The following is a 23491-nucleotide window of genomic DNA, read 5'->3' on the forward strand; positions in this document are numbered from 1 at the left end:
GCAACATTGTATGTATAAAATATTTAACTTACACTCTGCCTCCTCTTGGTGACCCTGTCAACGCAGTGCATGTTTCTCTATTGAAGTTCTGCACTGTTCCCAGATGCATCACACTGCTCCCTAATGCACAAGCATTTTTGTCAAACTCCCTTCCCTTGGAGGCCCTTCTCACAAACCTCTTCACCCATGCTCATTCAAATGACCATTGTTCCAAACATTTTCCCACACTAAATCAGTCGACCCTCTCACTCCCACCAGGCTTGCCGTACACAATGCCTGGGCTTGCCGGGATACTATACACAAAATCATCTCTCTCCCCCCCCCCCCCCCCTTAGGCGTGCCATGAGGACTCAGCTGGACCCCATTCCTGCCACTGCCACCAACTCGGGTTTGCCACCAGAACCTTGGATCCACCCCCCACCCTCCCAGTGCCACCAACTCAGGCCTGCTACTGGACGAGACCCTCAATGGGCATGATCCAGATCAGCATATTTAAATAAACCGTAAATATACGTTCACTGGATTCACCCGTGTGAAGTGCCGAAGGTAAAACATTATGTTTGGAGCAGCTGGGTGGTCACGATGTGATTATCCAGATCAACGGATACTCTGCAAGAAAGGCAATATTTCAAACACACCATTTAAAATTAGCTTTTTTCTCACAGCAGTGGGTTTTCGGAATACAGATCCCCATGCAGGTTCTCCCCGTGTCTGCGTGGGTTTCCTCCGGGTGCTCCGGTTTCCTCCAAGTCCCGAATGACGTGTCGTTAGGTGAATTGGACATTCTGAATTCTCCCTCTGTGTACCCGAACAGGCACCAGTGTGGCGACCAGGGACTTTTCACAGTAACTTCATTGCAGTGTGAATGTAAGCTTACTTGTGACAATAAAGATTATTATGAACAGTAAAATGTGGAAATGAGTGGAGTCAGACCCCAAACGTTAACTCAGTTTCTCTTTTCACAAATGGTGCAGAAGGGCTGAGTTTTTGCAGCATTTATTGGCTGTATTTCAGTTTCCAGCATCAGCAGTATTTCACATTGATGGACTGGTTAGTTTGGTCTGAGCTGCAGCTCCTGCTTCAGACCAGCACGCGGACATTTCAAACTCTTCCTGCTTTTCCCCCTCAGTTTGTGGGTCTTTCCTGGCTTTAGTTGGAGTAAACAGCCGGTTAATGATGGAACAAAGAGGGTTTTTGTTATATGCCATGCGGCAGTGAATGGGCCAGAGCTCACACCCACTTGGTGCGGGAGAGGTATTTATGTACAAAACGACGCCATAGTTTTTCCGAAGCTCCCCAGACAGATGACCAACCGCCCGGGAATGTCCGGCCCGCGGTGGCTGCCGCAGACCAGGGTGTCTGCGCATGTGCCGTGGAGTCGCTCCACGGCGCATGCGCATAGGCTCGGAAGCAGCCGTACCAGGTGCGGGCGGCGGGGATTGGTTGGGGGCAGGGGGAATTGGGGGATTGGTTAAGGGGGGGATTGTTTGGGGGGTTGGGGTTGGGGCAGGGTGTGGTGGTGGGCAGGATGTCGGGGGCAGGGTGTGGTTGATGGGGGTGGGGGATGGAGGGTGTGTGGTTAATGGTGTGTGTGGGGGGGATGGGGGTGGGGTGGGGGGGATGGGGGTGGGGTCGGGGGGATGGGGGTGGGGTCGGGCGGTGGGAGATGGAGGGGTGTTTGGGGGGTGGGGGATGAGAGGAGAGTGGGGGATTGGCGGGGTGGGTGTGGGGGATTGGCGGGGTGGGTGTGGGGGATTGGCGGGGTGGGTGTGGGGGATTGGCGGGGTGGGTGTGGGGGGGATTGGCGGGGTGGGTGTGGGGGGGATTGGCGGGGGGGGTGTGGGGGGGATTGGCGGGGTGGGTGTGGGGGGGATGGGAGGGGTGTGGGGGGGATGGGAGGGGAGTGGGGGATTGGCAGGGTGGGGGGATGGAGTGTTCGGGGATGGGTGAGTGGGGGGGGGGATTGGGGTGAGTGGGGGGGGGATTGGGGTGAGTGGGGGGGGGATTGGGGTGAGTGGGGATTGGGGTGAGTGGGGATTGGGATTGGGGTGAGTGGGGGGGGTTAGGGTGAGTGGGGGGGGGGGTTAGGGTGAGTGGGGGGGGGGTTAGGGTGAGTGGGGGGGGGGTTAGGGTGAGTGGGGGGGGGGTTAGGGTGAGTGGGGGGGGGTTAGGGTGAGTGGGGGGGGGGTTAGGGTGAGTGGGGGGGGGTTAGGGTCAGTGGGGGGGGGTTAGGGTCAGTGGGGGGGGGGGTTAGGGTCAGTGGGGGGGGGGTTAGGGTGAGTGGGGGGGGGGTTAGGGTGAGTGGGGGGGGGGTTAGGGTGAGTGGGGGGGGGTTAGGGTGAGTGGGGGGGTTAGGGTGAGTGGGGGGGGGGGGTTAGGTGAGTGGGGGGGGGTTAGGGTGAGTGGGGGGGGGTTAGGGTGAGTGGGGGGGGGGGGTTAGGGTGAGTGGGGGGGGTTAGGGTGAGTGGGGGGGGGTTAGGTGAGGGGGGGTGTTAGGGTGAGTGGGGGGGGTGTGTTAGGGTGAGTGGGGGTGGGGTTGGGGTGAGTGGGGGGGGGTTTGGGGTGAGTGGGGGGGTGTTGGGGTGAGTGGGGGGGGTTGGGGTGAGTGGGGGGGGTGTGGGGTGAGTGGGGGGGGGGTGGGGTGAGTGGGGGGGGGTGGGGTGAGTGGGGGGGGGTGGGGTGAGTGGGGGGGGTGGGGTGAGTAGTGGGGGGGTGGGGTGAGTAGTGGGGGGGTGGGGTGAGTAGTGGGGGGGGGTGGGGTGAGTGGGGGGGGTGAGTAGTGGGGGGGTGGGGTGAGTAGTGGGGGGGTGGGGTGAGTAGTGGGGGGGTGGGGTGAGTGGGGTGGGGTGGTGGGATGGGTGTTGGACGGTGTTGGGTGGGGGCCGTGGGGTGGTGTTGGGGGGGTTGGGTGGGGGAGCGGGGCGTGAGAGCGGGGGATGGAGGGGGATGGGGATGGATGGGTGGGGATGTGTGGGTGGCGGGGTAGGGGGGCAGGATGGGACAGAGGGGGGGTGGGGATGAGATGGAGGGGGTGGGGATGAGATGGAGGGGGTGGGGATGAGATGGAGGGGGGTGGGGTTGGGACGGAGGGAGGTGGGGTTAGGACGGAGGGGGGTGGGGGTTGGGACGGAGGGGGGTGGGGGTTGGGATGGGGCAGGATGGGGTTGGGACGGAGGGGGGAGGGAGATGAGACAGAGGGGTTGGGGTTGGGACGGAGGGGGGTGGGGTTGGGACGGGGGGCCTGAGTGTTGGGACGGAGGGCGTTGGAGTTGGAACGGAGGGGGGTGGGGTTGGAACAGATGGGGGTGGGGTTGGAACGGAGGGGGGCAGGGTTGGAACGGAGGGGGGTGGGGTTGGAACAGATGGGGGTGGGGTTGGAACGGAGGGGGGCGGGGTTGGGACAGTGGGGGACAGGGAGTCTGGCGGCGACCCGCTGTGACGAGTCGAGGGGAGCAATATTAATGAACTTTAACCTATATTCAGAATAGCATCTCCTCTGGGGTGAACAGGTCTCGGTGCATTGTTGGATGGGTAAGGGGGTGGTGGGTTGTGATCCGGGGCAATGAGGCGGAGGAGTGTGTGGGATGGAGGAGAGGGAGGTGGAGGGGTGTGTGGGATGGAGGAGAGGGAGGTGGAGAGGTGTGTGGGATGGAGGAGAGGGAGGTGGAGGGGTGTGTGGGATGGAGGAGAGGGAGGTGGAGAGGTGTATGGGCTTGTCCAGTTGCAGCCTCCACTTTAGATGTAGTTCAATAAAGAATTGATTGCGTGGAATAAGAATTAACAAAAATTGATTTTTGTTTTACTTCACTAGTGTAAATCTCAAAAATAAATGTTCCAGTTGTGGTAGTGTTCTAACAGGATAACGATTTTGAGTCTTCACACTGACATGTCCTGTTACCTGGGATAAGTTATGCAGATCATTTTCTGGCTTCGTGCCATACCCATAGTGTTTGCACTGAACATACTCTCATGAGATGGAGGAATGAATCTGGGGAGCAAACCCACAATGTTATTCTGAGGCTATGCCAAATGGCCTTGCTTGAATAAACCACTGTCTAGATAATTTGACCTGAAGTAAACTTGCACAATGGTTCAAACTGATTGCTGTGTGACTGACTTCATGTAAAAGTTCCGTACTGAAGAATTCTAACAGTCAAGACTGCAGTGTCTCCTAGCCATCAATTCTGCCTCTCTCTGGCAGCTGCCTGAAGCTAAAGCAGACAGTCTGGTGTTACACTGGATGAGATTCTGACTACATATCTGCATACTCAAGACCATCTACTTCCAACTCAGCAACATCTAATGACTGCACCTGCCTCATCTCATCCCCTGCTGGGACCCTCGCCCATGGCTTTGCTATTTTTTGATTTAACTATTTCACCACTCTCTTGGCCTGACTCCCAACCTTGACTGTCCATAAATTCAAACTCATCCAAAACTGCTGCATGTGTCCTACCACGCACCACTGATTAGCCCCATGTTGGGTCACCTACATTGGCTCCCAACCTGGCAATGTCTTAATTTTAAAAGTCCCAACTTTGTTTCCAAATCCTTCCATAACCTCCCTATCTCTGTAACCCTTGCCCGCCTTGCAACCCTCCAAGATCTTAGCATTCCTCTTGAACATCCACAATTTTATTATTTCCAACATTGAGCTGCCTAGACCCTAAAGTTCTCCCCTGAGACGTGTTGCATCTCTACCTTTCTCTTCAACATGTACTGATTAAAATTGTGGAAATGTACAGAAGTGCAAGCAGGATATCCAGTTTTGAGACCTTGGGTGTTCTGATCGGAAATTGAGTTTCAATCTCCACATCCACAATCAAGAACATACATTTCTATTTTCTACCTCAGCCCTGCTACCTTTGAAATACTTATCTGTCCTTTTGTTAACTCTTGGTTTGATTATTTTGGTGCCCTCATTCTCAGCTGCCTATTCTTTAATTCAGAATTACATTCTGTCTTGTACTTTATTCCACTCACCCGCCATCCCCATCCTTGCTCACCTGCATTAATTTCTTAAATTTAAAGTCCTCAACTTTATTCATGACCTTCCCCCACCCTGCAGTATCCTTTGGCCTTGTACCCCCTCTTCACTCCAAAGTTTACTGACTGGCTCTTCGCCCACCATTGGTGGCAGCAATCTTGATCTTACTCTTAAGTTCCCTCGCTACACCTTTCTACCTCTATTGGGGTATACATAAAAATTATAGCACGTAAACAGGCCTTTTAGCCCAATCAGCCTGTCTATTTACCCTGATTGTAAACAAATTGCTTCAATCGTATTTATAGTCCTGTTCCCATATCCCTTAATTGCTTTTCCTTCATCCACCTATCTAACCTGATCTTGAATTTTCAGGGTTTTGTTAATACCAGTACAATTCCACACATTCTCAATTTGCATCAAGAAGAATCTCATTCCTTCCGTTCTAAATCTTTTCTATTTAATCATGCATATTTGGGTCTTCAGTCAGGGCCCCTCTACCACTGAATGAAGTTTACTTCTGTTTGAAACCTTAATAAATTGACTGAAACCCTATCTTTTGGACTAGGTTTTCAGTTATCCCTTCTAATACTTCCTTTCTACAGAAGTATTGCAGTTCAGAGAGGTAGATTGGTTTATTACATGAATAACCCATGCACCCATACAGGAAAGAGAAAAGCTTCTCCACTTTACAAAGTATTATTTAGTCTAATCTATAGCGTACCTGTTTCCATGTGTAAAGCTCATTTTTTCCTGTTTCCCTTAAGGATTCCCACAATGTGGACAGCGGATGAAATTGCCAGTCTTTGCTATAAACATTATTCTACCAAGCTACCAAAGACGGGTCTGCCAGATCTCAGAGGAGAATGGGCACTACTTGCAGCTGTGGTAAAAGTTGAGGAAAAGTCCAGCACAAAACCATGTTATAGTAGTGCGAGAAATGATGGTAAGAAAGTAGGAGATTTATTGTTGCCTATCAAAGCGTATACGATTCTGACAAGCGCATTTTAAATTTATGGTATTTTTGACTGGTCCAATAGATAAGCTGATAAACTAATAGAATAAACTAATAATCTTTGAACTTTTGACAGAAAGTTGCTGATTTTAATGATGTCCCACTGCCACGTTCCACTTTCTTGACATTTACTAGGAAGACTGAAAAGGGGGAACAAAGCTACAATTTCCTAAATGCTCTGAATTCCCATCATCTCTTTCTTCACTGCAAGAAGAAGTCAATAATGTAACAGACTCAAGTTCAGCATCAGAATAAAGCTATTGTATTTGGAATCCCTACAACCTTTTCAGTTTCCCCAAATGCACTTAATACATTTGGCTGGAGGTTCAAATCAATTATCTTGCATTTTTTAAAAACAACATTGAAGAATTGGGTCATGGAGCACGGAGTACATTTTTACATTCGGAGAAGGTATTGAAAAGGAAATCCCATTTTATACCCAAAGTCATTTTTTGATAAAATTCAGTAGTAGAGGTGGTACAGTGGTTAGCTTTGCCGCCTCATAGCTTCAGGGACCCGGGTTCAAATCCGTCCTTGGGTGACTGTGTGGGGTTTGCTTGTTCTCCCCGCATTTGCATGGGTTTCCTCCGGGTGCTCTGGTTTCCTCCCACAGTCCAAAGATGTGCAGGTTAGGTGGCTGGCCATGCAAATTTGCCCCAAAGTGTCCAAAAGTATAGATGGAGTTACTGGGTTATAGGCATAGGGTGGAGGTGTGGGCTTAAGTAGGGTGCTCTTTCCAAGGTCTGGTGCAGACGTGATGGGCCGAATGGCCTCCTTCTGCCTGTAGGGATTCTATGATAGAGTTAACAATGGGAGGAGTTTCAGCCTGATTATGTTTAGTGTTGGGGGCAGCACGGTAGCACAGTGGTTAGCACAGTTGCTTCAAAGCTCCAGGGTCCCAGGTTCGAATCCCAGCTTGGGTCACTGTCTGTGTGGAGTCTACACGTTCTCCCCGTGTCTGCGCGGGTTTCCTCCGAGTGCTCCGGTTTCTCCTCTCAGTCCAAAGATGTGCAGGTTAGGTGGATTGTCCATGATAAATTACCCCTTAGTGTCCAAAATTGGGTGGGGTTACTGGGTTACGGGGAGGTGTGGGCTTGGGTAGGGTGCTCTTTCCAAGGGCCGGTGCAGACACGATGGGCCGAATGGCCTCCTTCTGCACTGTCAATTCTATAAAAAAAGTGTGAAGGTTAAGATTAGAGGCAGAAAAATGCTTTCCACTCTTTTCTTATGTGCCTTAACCACAACCTTCACACCCTGACTGTGCTAGGAAGACATGATTTAGTTTCTTGTTGTAGGTTGATTGACACAGCCACCTTATTTATCATTTTTTGCTTCAGAACTGCAGCCATTCTTTTTTTAATTTAGTGTACCCATTAATTTTTTTCCAATTAAGGGGCAATTTAGCATGGCCAATCTACCTACCCTGCACATCTTTGGGTTTTGGGGGTGAGACCTACGCAGATAGGGGGGGACTGCATACTTCACATGGACAGTGATCCAGGGCTGGGATCGAACCCGGGTCCTCGGTGCCTTGAGGCAGCAGTGCTAACCACTGCGCCACCGTGCCGCTCGAGAACTGCAGCTGCTCTAAACTAGGCCGGAATTGTCTAAATTACTTCCGCTGGCAATAGTTTATTTAGCTATTGTATGCCGCTGCTCCTTGCAGCCTGTCTGACAATTACCAAAAGCCAATAGATAATGTTGACAATTTTGAATAACTTAATAACTTGTTTGATGTGAAGCTCATGAATTTCAGCATTTCCAGTGTGGTGAATTTCTTTAAAAGTACAGTTCTCTAAATGTACCACCTCATGCAGTACTGAACTATACCAACCAATGAAGATCAGCTTTCTTTACAAGTATGTGGTCAGTTTGTTAATTCCAGTTGGATTGATCATAATATACCTCTGGGTTTGGGTGGGCTTAAACAGACAGGGTTCCTTGTTTCTCTTTGTTGTTTCTTATAAGTGTCCATGGTTAGGACATCAAGTGAGGACGTTAGTGCCTCAATGATAAAAATAGAACATTGCGAGAGTTACTGCCTTCGATTTGTGCATGGAGAGTGACACTTTCATGAACCTAAGTGAGGAAAGAATGTTTTCCAGGTCAGAGGAAGAATACTAATGCCATGTTTAATTGCCTTGCAGCATTGACATTAGCATGTGTCATTCACAAAGTTAGCATAACATCACTTTGCATTGTATGATTGACATTATTGCTAATCTTTTTTGTTGAACACATTTGAATGTTTGGAATATTGTCATAGGAGGTGTTATAAGATGGACCTGTGTTTCTTGCAGTAGCCCTGGAAGTTGTTGCAATGGGAACTGGATCAAAATGCATTGGACAGACAAAAATGAGCAAAGATGGTACGTACTAATGTTGGTGAATTGACAATATAATGGTACCTCCCCTTTGGAATAACATTTAAACAGTACTCTTGTTTGTCACAGTGTAAAAATTGTATTTCATTTACTAAGTTCTTTTTAATACAGCAATGGAAGTTTTCGCATTTATTGTAGTATCGTACTTCCTGAAATTAAATCAGTGGTAATTTTATCCATACACTTACATTTCATAGCTTAAATTTACGTCTGTTGAATGATAATGAAATGGCATTCTATTATTTTCATATGCAACCCAGGTCTATTTTTAAAAATTGCGCTCTCTGATTTTCAAAGAAATGGGTAGGAGCAAAAGAAGATCGGGGGAAGGGAAGGCCACTTAGCCCGTTGAGCCTGCTCGCCAAACGGTTAGATCAGGATTGATCTGTACCTCATCTCGGCCTTAGCTCCATATATGCCATGATACCCTTTCCTAACAAAGGATAATTTTTAAAGCTCCAATGTCCCAGCATCTAGCGTTTTTCCAGAGATAGTTTCAGATTTCTGATTGCTAAAAAATGGGCTTTCTTTCAAATCTTTTTCTTGTGTAAAAGGCTTGACCACTCTTTCCAAAAAGCAGACCAGATCTCTTAAGGGCTGAAATTTGTTTCTCTGTCTGGAATACTTTGGTAAGCACAGCCCAGGTCTAAACAATTAATTTTGGTAATGGTAAATTGCCAAGTGGATGCCCATCACGTTTTTGTGCCTCCTTAGATAGCAAGAAACTATAGATGACTGAATAATTTTACAAATAGACCGAAGCTAGATTCGCAAAACAATGAAAAAAGAGCAGCTCCCATTTTAAGTTTTAAACCAGAAATCAAAAATAAGGGCGCGATTTAACGGCCGCATCGCGCTTGAGCGAGAGTGCGACGTGGCCATCAGATCGCAAGAGGCCAAAATCGTGAAATACACCAGGTGCCGATTGGTTTGCGATCTAATCAGCCCGTCCCTGTAGGTGAGAACCGAACCCCCCACGGCATGCCAAGAAACCAATAGTCACCAATTAAAGGCAACCTCCATACCGTTAACGAAGAACAAGAACAAAGAAAAGTACAGCACAGGAACAGGCCCTTCGGCCCTCCAAGCCTGCGCCGACCATGCTGCCCATCCAAACTAAAATCTTCTACACTTCCGGGGTCCGTATCCCTCTGTTCCCATCCTATTCATGTATTTGTCAAGATGCCCCTTAAATGTCACTATCGTCCCTGCTTCCACCACCTCCTCCGGCAGCAAGTTCCAGGCACCCACTACCCTCTGTGTAAAAAAACATACCTCGTATATCCCTTCTAAACCTCGCCCTCGCACCTTAAACCTATGCCCCCTAGTAATTGACCCCTCTACGCTGGGAAAAAATCTCTTGACTATCCACTCTGTCTATGCCCCTCATAATTTTGTAGACCTCTATCAGGTCGCCCCTCAACCTCCTTCGTTCCAGTGAGAACAAACCAAGTTTATTCAACCTCTCATCATAGCTAATGCCTCCCATACCAGGCAACATCCTGGTAAATCTCTTCTGCACCCTCTCTAAAGCCTCCACATCCTTCTGGTAGTGTGGCGACCAGAATTGAACACTATACTCCAAGTCTGACCTAACTAAAATTCTATACAGCTACAACATGACTTGCCAATTTTTATACTCAATGCTCCAGCCAATGAAGGCAAGCATGCCGTATGCCTTCTTGTCTACCTTCTCTAGCTCTGTTGCCCCTTTCAGTGACCTGTGGATCTGTACACTAAGATCTCTCTGACTGTCAATACTCTTGAGGGTTCTACCATTCACTGTATATTCCCCACCTGTGTTAGACCTTCCAAAATGCATTAATGGAAACAACCTCCTATCTAACGGCCTCCCGTGATCTAACTGCCTCCCCAGCAAGCAGTCACGTGGGCGCCAATGTGAAGTTGGCGGAATGGCTGCTGCGGGGATCCGAGGAGGTGAGTTGCCATCTTCGATGAGGTTGCTGCCCCAGGGCTTGGGAGTGGGTTGCCTCTGGGCAGGGGGAGGGGGGGGCAATGTTTCATAATGGAGGCAACTCCAGCTCCTACCTATCTGCCCCAATGACCACCCATAACCCCCATGGACCGTGGCGGCCTCTGGGCACATAGCTGAAGGCTATGTCTAATAGGAAATTGGCAATTGTAGTAAAGAGAGCACTTCACAGCTGTGGATTCCCATGGATAGGTGTGACATGTCGTGGTTGGGCATTATTGCCCAGCATCCTAATCAGACCGTGAGGCCTGGACACTTTACCTGAATACTGGAGGCCTCAACACCACAGACACAGCAGCCAAAATCCAAACACCCAGTAACTGGGCCTCAGCACTGGGGACATTCCTGCGATCAGAGGTTGTCCATGTGAGGATCATGCACTTGTGTGCATGCTTCCCCGGGGGTGTGCATGATAGCGACAAACTGAGGCGGTCAGAAATCCCAATCTCTTTGAGGTCCACCCCAGGATAGCCAGTTGGCTCTTGTGGGATTAGGACCTGGGTAATGACGCTAGTATGGTGGCCGGTGATCGATGCGGAGACCTGATATAACGAAGCCCATGTGGGCACCCGGGCTGTCATTGAGCGTTGCACCAGACTGCTCAAAATGCAATTCCAATGCCTCAACTGTTCTGGTGGTGCCCTGCAGTACATCCCCCAGAGGGTCCCCCGTTTTGTGGTGGTCTGCTGTGCCCTCACGAACCTGGCACAGCAGCGGGGCGATATGGTGGAGGGGGAGGAACATGCGGCCATCTCCGAGAAGGCACCGGACCAGGAGGGGTTGGAAGATGAGCCCAGGGAGGACCCGCAGGACAAGCCGGAGGTTGGAGGTAGCGGCTGGGTCCAGAATACCCAGAGCGCCAGGGAGGCCCGCTTTTTATAGGCTGTGTCTTTGTCTATCATCTCACCCCCTCCCCTTCCAACCAACGCACCCATTCATAGGTGCCCATCAGAGGTGGGGGCAGCCTGCTGCTTTCATCGTCCCGTGGCCTTTGATGCCCCTGGTGGCCGACTTTGTGGGCCCTGGGGCTGAAGGGCTCCGCCCCACTTGCTGGCAGCACGTGCTTCGCCATGCCACCCTGTCCTGGAGGCTGACTCTTGAGACGCGCCGTTGTTCGGAGGTGGAAGACTTGGGAGCTGGTGCCCTCTGTCACCACCACATAGGGTGACTCCAGGTTGGTACCCAGTTCCTCCTCCTGGTCTGTACCCGTAGGGCCCTTGAGACACCTCAGAACAGAGGGGCAGCTGGATTGAGCTCCGGATGCCCCTGCGTCACATGGCTCTGCCAACCCTGGCGGATCTCCACTGTTTGCACCATGATGCTGATGTCCTTGCCAATGTTCCTCAGACATGCTCTGAAGTACCTGGCAAGGTCCACCTGAGACCAGGACACATCCCCCAGTGACTGCGACATGCTGTGGAGTTCCTTGGCAATGCCCTCTGAGACTGGGACATGCTCCGCAGCTCCTCAAGTCCACCTGGGACTGGGACACACCCCCCAGTGACTGGACATGCTGCTGAGACCCTCAGCCATGACTGTCACTGACTGAGCCAAGCTATGACACCTCCACTCACGCTGCCAACATCGTGCACCAGGCTGTCCACTGCAGTCGCCAGCCTAGCTTTGTTGGCCTCGTTGCCATGCATTGTCAACGCCATCTCCTGCGCCCATGGCCTTTGGGACGCCTCCAGTTGGCTATGGACCTTCTGGAGTATTGCCGACAGCCCCTGTGAATCTCACATCCGCACCCTATCGTCTGCAGCAGCTCCGGGTAAACCTGGTCCAGAGGCTCAGCATCTAACTGGGACCCAACTGGGCCCTGCGATCCAGTAGACCCCGATTGCTGTCTCCCCCGGAGATTCCTGTATCCACCTGATGTCCATCAGCAACTGTGTGGTGCCCATCATATTGTGCCCCAGAAGTCCACTACGTTTGCCCAGCAAGGTGTGTGTCTCTGCGCTGGTGGAGGGTAGGGATAACAGCTGTGACGCAAATATGGTGGTCTCCTCGGAGATCCCCTCCGGGGTGTTCTCTTGGGAGGCAGAGGGGAGTGGGGGGACTATCTCTGATGGGCCGGCATCATCGGATGCAGATCCTGCAGGAGAATGATCATGTGGTCAGTGAGAGGGACAGATCATTCAGCCTGGCATTAACAGCTCACGTGTGACAGGTCAACTGGGTGGGGGCCTGGTGGATCCTCACTTCTGCGTCCTACTCCAACCTCTACATTGGTGACCAATCTGTTCTCGACACCCCCGCGACCTCCAGGGCCCATTCCTTGTAGGGGCTGAGGATTCTGATGTCAGGGCTCCCTGTTGTTTGTTGTGGGCCAACGGCAACTTCTCCTGTGGGGACTCAGAGGGTATTGTGAGCCGCACTCTTCTTTAATTGCGCGGGAGGTTGGGGGGGGGGGGGGGGGGGGGGGCGCGGTGCGGCGCAGGCGTAGACAGATGCCTGGGGCCAATGGCCAACCTAACCTTGCGGCCCGGTGAAGGTCGTTGATCTTCTTACAGTTCTTGGGGGTGGGGATCTTTCATTCATATAGTGCCTTTAATCTAATGGAAGATCCAAAGCTACTTCACAGGAGCATTATAAATCAAAATAGGACATCAAGCCACATAAGGAGAATTAGGTCAAATGGTCGAAAGATTGGTTAATGAGGTAGGTATTAAAGAGTTTCTGACAGAAGAAAAGTATAGCACAGAGGTATAGGGAAAGTATTCCAGAGGTAGGGGGCTGGGCAACTGAAGGCACAGCCATCAATGATGAAAACAAGGATGAGAATTTTAAAATCAAAACGTTGCTTGACTGGGAGCCAATGTGGATCAGCGCGCACAGGGGTAATAGAGGAACAGGACTCATTTATATTTACTATCTTTGGGCCATATAGCTCCAGTATTCTTTTGCAAAGTTCATCTCAACTACACCAATGGAAGGAAGCATTGAACAACACCCAGACATTGAGTAGACATTCCAAAGTGTTTTTATGTAAGAGAGAATGGACTATAAAGTAGTGGGTGAATTAGACGTGCTCAGATACATTGTCAAAATTGTAAATTTTGGTATGCTTTTAAAGGTGGGGAGGAAAGAAATGAGAATATAGAGCTTTGCATCAGGGATTCTTGAAGATTTACCACCAAGTGAGAAATGCTAGGAGTGAGAAGACTAGGGGACATTATAGAATTAGGATGGAGTTATTGGAGAAAAAGTGAAGTCGATGCAACAAGTGGAGAACCATGGCACATAGTGGAAATTGGACATCGCAAAGGAGTGGGAGATTTCACCATTGAGTTTGTCCACCATTGTGAAACGCAAGACGAACATCTTGAACAGTTTGACAATCAGGCATTTTCTCCACCCTCATTTAACAGATGAATACAACAAATATATAGATTTATTAAGAAGATTTTGAATTCAACACTCTGGGGTACAGGAAGCCAGTGAAGTTTGCCAGCAAAGGAGTGATGGATGAAGTGAAACTTAGTGCAATACAGAATTTGGGCTTGGAAGTTTGAGCAAAGTCCTTGGGGAAAAGTTTCTACTTTTCTACATTTTTACGGGATTTCAGGATGCTGAACAAATACTGGCAGAGCATGTAAATCAATCTATCTACAAGCCAAGACCTACAAGCCGAGGACCATCACACACTGGAATCTAAACAGAGTGTAATTTCCTTGAGGGATTTATCTATTAAAGATAAATTACTTTTTCTTGCTTGCCATGCCAAGTATCAAACTACAGCAAAATCAGATCAAGTCAAACCCAAATGACGCTAAATTCCAGTTATGTTGATTCCGTCAACCATTCTCATCAGGAGAATAGCAAATTGAATAGGATGGTGTCTGTGATAAGCCTAAATTCCACATTGCTAACTCTGGATTAGCTTAACCTGTCTTTTGACTGCACTGAGCAATCAGAGCAGAGTTAGATGATACAAAGACCCAAAATTATGTAGCACTGGGCAAGCTGTCATTTGACATTGCGATCTCCCTGTGAAAGGATGTGCCTAAACCTGTGCGAAGGTTAAAAATGCTATCACTGAGAGAAAGGTGAGGTTGATACAGCAAGTGGAAAAAAGTGACGCGAAGTTAAAAGCGGAAGTTGCAACGGAATGAGAAATTTCACCACTGAGTTTGTCCACCATTATGAAACACAAGGTGAACATCTTGAAAGAGTTTGTCAAACACGCATTTTCTCCAGCATGGAAGAGGATGAGAATGTGGCCTATCCTGACTTTTAAGCTCTGCTAAGCAGAAAACATTTCAATCTCTGGTCCAGCCCTCCAGGAAAGGGGTATTGCCCTGGCAAAGAGGTTGGGCCGCATGGAATTCACCTGAGTGAATGGCTAGACCAATTTGAGACCAGGCATGGCATTGTCTTCTGCGTGGTAAGTGGTGAGAGGACGGTGGTTACCAAGAGACACTTTTAGTGTGGATTAAGCTGAACTATCTTTTGACAGACCACTCTTTGATGCTTGAAGGTGAAACATGTAATGGTGGAAAGTGCAGCAAAGAACGGTCACTGCTATGGTCTGAGCTTACATGAATGGCAGCAAAAAGCTACCACTTCTTATGATAGGAAAATCCAAGGAGCCACATTGCTTTGTGAATGTCGAAACATTACCTAGACAGCGTGAGGCTAACAATATCTGGATGATCTTCAGCATTTTTGATGCATGTTTTGTCTTTGGCTCCCAACACCATGGCTAAGCTCTGAATGCCCAGCCGGTTTCCCTAGCCATGCTGCAAAGGCAGTCAAGATGGTCTGGAATTTCACACTGCAGCTCGAAAACACCAAAAACATGTTTGGATGTATTGGAGACATGGCAGACTGTATCATGAAGGTCCTAAAACAGCACACAAAGCAGAAAAAGATTATGGAGTTTTCTGGAGCGAATTACGGGGGGCATGGTGGCCCAGCGGTTAGCACTGCTGCCTCACAGCACCAGGGATCTGAGTTCAATTCTGGCGTGGGTGACTGTCTGTGTGGGGCAGCACGGTGGCGTAGTGGGTTAGCCCTGCAGCCTCACAGCGCTGAGGTCCCAGGTTCGATCCTGGCTATGGGTCACTGTCCGTGTGGAATTTGCACCTTCTCCCCGTGTTTGCGTGGGTTTCACCCCCACAACCCAAAGATGTGCAGAGTAGGTGGATTGGCCACGCTAAATTGCCCCTTAATTGGAAAATATTAATTGGGTACTCTAAATTTTAAAAAAAAGTGACTGTCTGTGTGGAGTTGGCATGTTCTCCCCACGTCTGCATTGGTTTCCTCCGGCTTCTCTGGTTTCCTCCCATGGTCCAAAGATGTACAGACTAGGTTATTTGGCCACGCTAAATTGCCCCTTCGTGTCCAAAGATGTGCCGGTTAGGTGGGGTTATGGGGATAGGGTGGAGGTGTAGGAGTAGGTTGAGTGCTCTTTCAGAGGGTCGGTGTAGACTTGATAGGCAAACAGGCCTCCTTCTGCACTGTAAGGATTCTATGGAGCTCTCAGCCTTTTGAAATGTCAGCTCATTGTATGGTGCGAACAAATTTTTTAAGACTTTCTCACACATTTACTACTTTATTGTTATTTCATGCGGCATCTGAATCTTGTTTTTTTTACATATACTGTGTATATATATCCGGTTAGAAAGAACTACATTCATTTGGAAATGCCGCCTCCTTGACTATTACGATGCCCCGCTTAACAGTAATTTGGCCTGGGATTCGACTTATCAAGAATTTTACTGTAGTTTACATAAGTATTTGTGAGAGGCTCCTACACCAACTGCAGTGCCACTGTGTATAAGAACTGTATCAATTATACTTCCTTATCCCTTCCTGCAAAAGAGCCCAGGACAGCTGCAATAGCCCAGAGCAGTCTTGCTACTTGAAATGGCAAGATGTTGTCGGAGGCAAAAAGTAGCAAAACCCATAAACGGAGAAGGACTGGCACTGTAGAACAGTGAAGAATGGGAGGCCATGGAGTGAGTGGCCTGTCATGTTCTGAAATTGTAATGGAACGGAGAGCAGAAGGCATAGCTGGTCAGGTTACAGAAGTAGTTGGTGTCTAATGGATATGCCATTTAGATCTCATTGCAAGTGCCAGCCACATTTCTAACTTCCAACCAATCAGAACCAACCAATGAACTCTGACCGATTGGCTCGGACTTGATGGTAACATGTCCGAAGGTTAATCACAAAATTCAAAGCTGATGTTTTTAAAATGAATTAGAATACCCAATTCTTGTTTTTCCAATGAAGGGGCAATTTAGTGTGGCCAATTCACCTACCCCGAACATCTTTTTGGGTTGGTGGGGTTGAGACCCACGCAGACACGGGGAAAATGTGCAAAATCCACATGGACAGTGACCTGGGACCGGGATTGAACCCGGGTCCTCAGCGCCCTGAGGCAGCAGTGCTAACCACTGCACCGCCGTGCTGCCCCGCTGATGTTTTTGAACATAGAAATGTATTGATTTGTGCTGCATTGTTCTCCCATATATGTTTCATATTTTCGAAATCTATTTTCTAGGTAATGTGGTTAATGACAGCCACGCTGAGGTGACTGCTCGACGTGGGTTCCTGAGGTGAGAATTCTAGCAACAGAATGTCCGCAAAGTAAACAAAACTTGTACTGAGTTCTTTGTAAGTTATTCTGCCTACAGTTTTATTAAACTATAAAATTGAACGTACCTGTTACATGGGAAAGAACTAGAGGAAATGCCTTGTATTAAAAATAAAATTACCGTTGTTTTTAAATATGTTGAATTATTACCTAAATGGATGCCTATGAGACTACGTCGTGTCCTAACTGGTAATCCACTCTGCAGGGAGACATTTCAAGTGGATCTTGTGAATACAAAAATAGGGTGGCACAGTGGTTAACGCTGCTGTCTCACAGCGCCAGATACTCGGGTTCGATTCTGGCCTGGGGTGACTGTGGAGTTTGCACATTATCCCTATGTCTGCTTGGGTTTCCTCCGGGTGCCACGGTTTCCTCCCACAGTTGAAAGTTGTGCAGGTTAGGTAGATTGGCCATGCTAAATTTATGCTTGGTGTCAAAAGATGTGCAGTTTGGGTGGATTGGCCATGATCAATGTGTGGGATTATGGGGATAGGACGGGTGAGTGGGCCTAAGAAGAGTGCCTTTTCGGAGGGTTGGTGTAGACCCAGTGGGCCAAAATGGCCTCCTTCTGCACTGTTGGGATTCTATGGAACATTACCCTCTCAGACAATTGAAATTAGGAGCAAGAGGGCCACATGGCCCCCTGAGCCTGCTCCGCCATTCAATAAATTCATGGCTAATCTAAGTTTAACCGTAACTGCCTCGCCTGATAACCTAACACCCCCTTGCTCATCAAGAGTATTATTACTTCTGTCTTAAAAGATATATAAAGACTCTGCTTCAGCCAACTTATGAGGAAGAAAATTCCATGTCTCAACCCTCTGGGGGAACCGTTTTCCTTAGGAACCATTTTCCTAATCACTGTCTTAAATGGGCTACCCCTTATTTTAAAACAGTGGGCCCAGGTTCTCGATTATCCCACAAGAGGAAACATCCTCTCCACATCCACCCTCCCAAAACCCATCAGGATGTTAAATATTTCAATCATGTAGGTCTTAGTCTTCTAAACTCCAGCGGATACAATACTAGCCTGTCTAGCCTTTCCTCATAACTCAACTCATCCATTCCAGTTATTAATCTAGCAAACCTTCCCTGAACTGCTTCCAATGTATTTACATCTTTCCTTAAATAAGGAGATCACGTCTGTACATAGTACTCAAGATGTAATCTCATCAATGCTTTTTGTATAACTGAAGCATAACCTCCCTACTCTTGTATTTACTTCCCCTTGCAATAAGAAGTAACATTCTATTAGCGTTGCCAATTACTTGCTGCATGTGCATACTAACCTTTTGTGATTTCTGCAGCAGGACACCCAGATCCCTCTGTATCTCAGACCTCTGTAATCTCTCACCATTTAGATAATATACATAGTTTTTATTCGTCCTGTCAAAATGGACAACCTCATACTTTCCAACACTACACTCCCATTTGTCAGATCTGTGCCCATTCACCTCACCTATCAATATCCTTTTGTAACCTCCTCTTTAGAACTTACTTTGCTACCTATCTGCGTCATCAGCAAATTTAGCAACCATACCATTGACCCCTTCATTCAAATCATTTATATAAATTTAAAGAGTTGAGACCCCGACACTGCTGCCTGTGGTACACCACTCGTTGCATCTTACCAACCAGAAAATGGCCCATTTAAGCCTACTCTGTTTCCTGTTAGCTATCCAATCTTCTATCCATACCAATATGGCCCATTTAAGCCTACTCTGTTTCCTGTTAGCTATCCAATCTTCTATCCATACCAATATGGTCCATTTAAGCCTACTCTGTTTCCTGTTAGCTATCCAATTTTCTATCCATACCAATATGGTCCATTTAAGCCTACTCTGTTTCCTGTTAGCTAGCCAATCTTCTATCCATACCAATATGCTACCTCCTACACCCTGAACTTTTATTTTCTGCAATAATCTTTGATGCGGTACCTTATCAAATGCCTTCTGAAAATCTAAATACACACATCCACTGGTTCCCCTTTATCCACAGGAGTTGATACTTCTTTAATAACCTTCAATAAATCAGTAACATGGATTCCCTTTCACAAAACCATATTGACTCCAACTGATTACCTTGAACATTACATTTAGTAGCTTCTAACAATTTTCCTGTGACAGATATTAAGCTAACTGACCTAGTTTCCTGCTTTCTGTTTCGCTCCCTTCTTGAATGAAGTTACATTAGTTATTTTCCAATCTAATGGAACCTCCCCGAATCATAGTGAATTTTGGAAAATTAAAACCAACACATTAACCATCTCACTAGCCACTTTTTTAAGATCCTAGGATGAAATGCATCCGGACATGGGCCCTTTGTCAGCCCACAATTGTTCCAAAAATTTGCTAAGTACCACTTCCCTGGTGATTTTAATTTTCTTGAATTCTTTCCACACTTCCAATTCCTGATTTACAGCCATTTCTGGGATGTTACTTCCATCCTCTATAGCGAAGATCAGCATAAAATAACTCTTCGATTCATCTGCCATCTCATTATTTTCCATGATTAATACACCAGACTCACTTTCTATAGGCCCACCACGTTTTAAAGATCTGTAGAAACTCATACTCTGTCTTTATATTTCTTTAAAAAAAAAATCTTTTTATTGGCATTTCTCATATTTATAAACAGTTGTATATATACACATCACGTTTTTCTCGCCCGCTAATTTCCTTTATTATACAGAGAGAGTTTATTTTGTCTTTCGTTTAAGGGGGGGGCTACCTTTGAGCTGCAACTGTCTATATATTTCTAGCTAGGTTTCTTTTGTACTCTACATTTTCTCTCCTTATTAACTTTTTTGTTATTCTTTGTTTTTTAAAATATTCTGTCGAATCCTCTGAGCCATCTTTGCACATTTATATTCTTTTTCCTTAATAGTTTGAAACTATCTTTAAGTTTTTAGTTAATCACAGATGGTGATTGGATGAATTTTTTTTCCACATTGGAATGTATCTATTCTGTGTATTCTGAAATATCCTCTTAAATTTCTGCCACTTCATCTGTATTAACCTATCCCTTAACCTAAATTGCCAGTTCATTTTTGCTAGCTTTGCTTTCATGTCCTCATAATTGCCCTAGTTTATTGGTCTCAGACCCACTCTAACACTTTCTCAAACTGAATGCAAAATTCAATTCTAATCATTGCTATTGAGGGGCACTATCACGGAGGTAATTAATTAATCAATCTCATATTATTACACAATACCAGGTCTCATATAGCCTGCTCCCTGGTTGGCTCCAGAACGTGCTGGATTAAGAGGTTATCCCAAAAACGTTCTGTGAATTTGTCATCTATGCTACTTTTTGCCCATCGGATCATTCCAGTCTATAATCTTTCTGGCAAGCTCCCATTATTTCTTCTTTGATTCCTCATCCTACCGTGTGATTACTGTTTGGGGGCCTGCACGCTACAATTTCAATTGACTTCTTGCCTTTATCATTCCTCCACTCTACCAAACATGTTTCTATATCCTGGTTTCCTGAGCTTAGGTCATCACTCTTTATTTGGCAAATGTTGTCTTTAATTAACAGAACCGCGCTTACACCTTTTCCGAACTATGTATTCTTCCTAAAATTCACATACCCTTCAATATTCAGGTCCAAACCTATGCCAGCCTACAGCAATGTCTCTGTAATGGCTATTGGGTCACACTTACTTCTTTTGTTTAGAATGGTGCAGGCATTCAGATACAGAGCTTTACGTTTTGTCTTTTATTATTTTTGTAACCTTTAGCCTTATCTATTGATTCACTGTTAGATTTGTACTTTCTATCCCTTCCTGTTGTGCTCTGTTTCGCATTTTTCAAATTAATACCTTCCTCTGATCCCTTGTCTCTACTCTTTTATATATCACATCTGCCCATTTTTGATCCCTTACCCCCATTATTTAGTTTAAAACCTTTGTTATTTCCTTAGTTATGCAGTTCTCAAGAACACTGATCCCAAGCAGGGTGGTAGGGTGGTACAGTGGTTGGCACTGCTGCCTCACAGCACCAGGGACCCAGGTTCAATTCCAACCTCGGGTGACTGTCTGTGTGGAGGTTGCACTTTCTCCCCATGTCTGCATGGGTTTCCTCCGGGTGCTCCTGTTTCCTCACACAGTCCAAAGATGTGCAGGTTAGGTCAATTGGCCATGCTAAATTCTGTCCAAAAGGTTAGGTGGGGTTACTGGGTTACAGGGATAAGGTGGAGGGATGGGCATAAATACGATGCTCTTTCAGACTCGATGGGCCAAATGTCCTCCTTCTGCACTAAAATTCTATGATTTTAGTATAGTTCAGGTGCAGACTGTCCCAACAGTACATTCTTGACTTCCCACTACTGGTGCCTGTGGCCCACAAACCAGAACCCACGTCTCCCTCACTAGTTTTTGAGCCATGTATTCATCTCTTCAATTTCCAGTAGCCTGTGCCAATTTGCACAGAGTTCAGGTAATAATCCAGGGATTATAATCTTTGAGGTTCTGCTTTTTACTTTCGTGCCTAGCTTCTCATACTCTCTATGCAGAAACTCTTTCCTGGTTCTACCTATATCATTGGTACCTATATGGATCACGACAGCTCAGTGCCTATTCTAAAGACCCCCTGGAACAAAGTGTCTAATTAACTATCTCCTGCCTTGATGTGTTGCAGTGTCTGCAGCTCAGTAACTCTGAGCTGAAGTTCCTCTAGCTGCCGACATTCACTGCAAATGTATTTGTCTGGATCACACAGGGGTTCACGAGTTCCTACCCATGCTTCAGCCACCACACATTACCTGCCCTGCCAGCTTGATAGTGTTTAATTCATCAGTGAATTTGCTGATTGAACTTTAATGTCTCTAGTCTTGTCTGTGCTTACATTATTACTTCAATAAACATTCTACTTACCCCGATTGCAATTCCCTGGTTAGGATAAATAAATATTTATCAGCCAATCTAATAAACGTTACTACAATTAGTAAACCGTACTGCTACTAATAAATAATTACAATTACGAAAATTACCCCAGCTTTTAAAAATAAATGAGAAAAATACTTCACCAACCAAACAACTACTTGTGTTTTTCTCTGACGCCACACTTTTCTTCCCATTGGGCTGGTCTGCTCTGGAGCCATGGATTGGATAGTGTTTAGGTGCTGTTGTCTGCCTCTGCATCCTCTTCTCTCCTGTTCAAGTAAAAGAATACTACATTCATCTATTTGAAAACGTCGGTATTAGACACATACTCATACCAGATGTATAAGAGTAAGCAAAGGTGAATTTATTTGTTATTATGTTATTTGCTATTATGCATTTCTGTTTCTTTCCTGAATTGCAGGTATTTATATTATCAACTGAAAGAGGCATTTAAAGAGAAAAATAGCATCCTGGCTGCAAGCAGACACAATGGGAAATGGAATCTGAAGCCAGGCATTTCCTTTGTGTTTTTTATGAGTCACACTCCATGTGAGTAAATCTAATTAATCTGACACCTTGTGATTATTTAATTTTCAGGAAAATTTTCAGCAGTCTCGGGGGAAGAATATGGATATTTGAAATGGGTGTCCTATTCTACATAAACATGCAACTCACTTAACTATGTTCTGGTTGCAGACTGACCCCACTTGTGCTGTGATTTACAGTCATCCAGCTTAGTGTGGCCACTAGATCTGCTTTGCTATTGAGTATGTAGTTTTACAGGAGTTGGGGTAAAAAATACTCTGTTATTCCATTCAATTTTATCCCACAAAAGCTGTTACCTGTTAACAGATCATTGGGGCACTTGGAAGTTTTCTAAAGCTAAATGCAGTAGTCTCCCTTGGTTCAAGCAGAATATTAGCGGATATCAGGAAAATAAATGGGATGAAGCTTATGGAAGCATTCTGATAGGTCCAGGAATCAGATCCTTGAATCACAACTAGAATATCATGTGTTTGTGTCCCAATCTTACAAATAATTACTGGGTGATTTTGCTAATTCTTCATAAGACAGTTAGTTAGAAGGGTCACACACAATAAAATGCTCAACATTGCACAAGTAATTGCACTTTTCCTGTAGGTCAGGGTATGTTACCTTGTGGTGCTCTACTTTGCCCCTGTTAGTCTTGTAGGAAGACATATTGGTGGTCTTGTGGGATTGAGCATAATCTAACGGGTATAGAAATAGCTGAAACACCGTTTCATGATTACCATAACGAAGCAACTATTGTATCATAGCTCAGTTGGCTGGAAAGCTAGTTTGTGATGCAGAGCGGGGCCAACAGCGCGGGTTCAATTCCCGTACCGGCTGAGGTGTGGTGATCCTCAGGTTAAATCACCACCAGCCAGCTCCCCCTGTCAAAGGGGAAAGAAGCCTATGGTCATCTGGGACTATGGCAACTTTACTTACTTTACTAATATCTTCTATCATTTTTGCATACTGCTGATGCTATGTTTACTGATCTGTAGTTCCACATTTATCTGTTCCCCCTTTCTCTGGGGTTATGTTTGCTAACTTCCAATGCTTGGAAACTGTGCTAGGATCTAAGGAATTCTGAAAAATCAA

The 23491-nt window shown here is 46.6% G+C and overlaps 1 protein-coding gene across 6 annotated transcripts in view; it reads left to right on the forward strand.

The window, feature by feature from the left end:
* Window positions 1-1109: 1109 nt before the first annotated feature.
* The window catches only part of adat1 (adenosine deaminase tRNA specific 1), a 48019-nt gene continuing 25637 nt past the window's right edge, over window positions 1110-23491 (forward strand). For 2 of the 6 annotated variants that reach the window (XR_005461779.1, XM_038806408.1), the window contains exons 1-5: window positions 1110-1254; window positions 5752-5930; window positions 8300-8368; window positions 16888-16942; window positions 22287-22414. Coding sequence is in view for 5 of the 6 variants with exons in the window: in XM_038806408.1 (XP_038662336.1) it covers window positions 1202-1254; window positions 5752-5930; window positions 8300-8368; window positions 16888-16942; window positions 22287-22414 (484 nt within the window). In the remaining variant the exon portion in view is untranslated. Of the gene's footprint in view, window positions 1255-1343; window positions 1424-5751; window positions 5931-8299; window positions 8369-16887; window positions 16943-22286; window positions 22415-23491 lie in introns of those variants that run through there. The other 4 variants (XM_038806405.1, XM_038806404.1, XM_038806406.1 and 1 more) reach the window with 3 other exon arrangements.

Source organism: Scyliorhinus canicula, chromosome 9, assembly GCF_902713615.1.
Source record: "Scyliorhinus canicula chromosome 9, sScyCan1.1, whole genome shotgun sequence".
Taxonomy (NCBI): domain Eukaryota; kingdom Metazoa; phylum Chordata; class Chondrichthyes; order Carcharhiniformes; family Scyliorhinidae; genus Scyliorhinus; species Scyliorhinus canicula.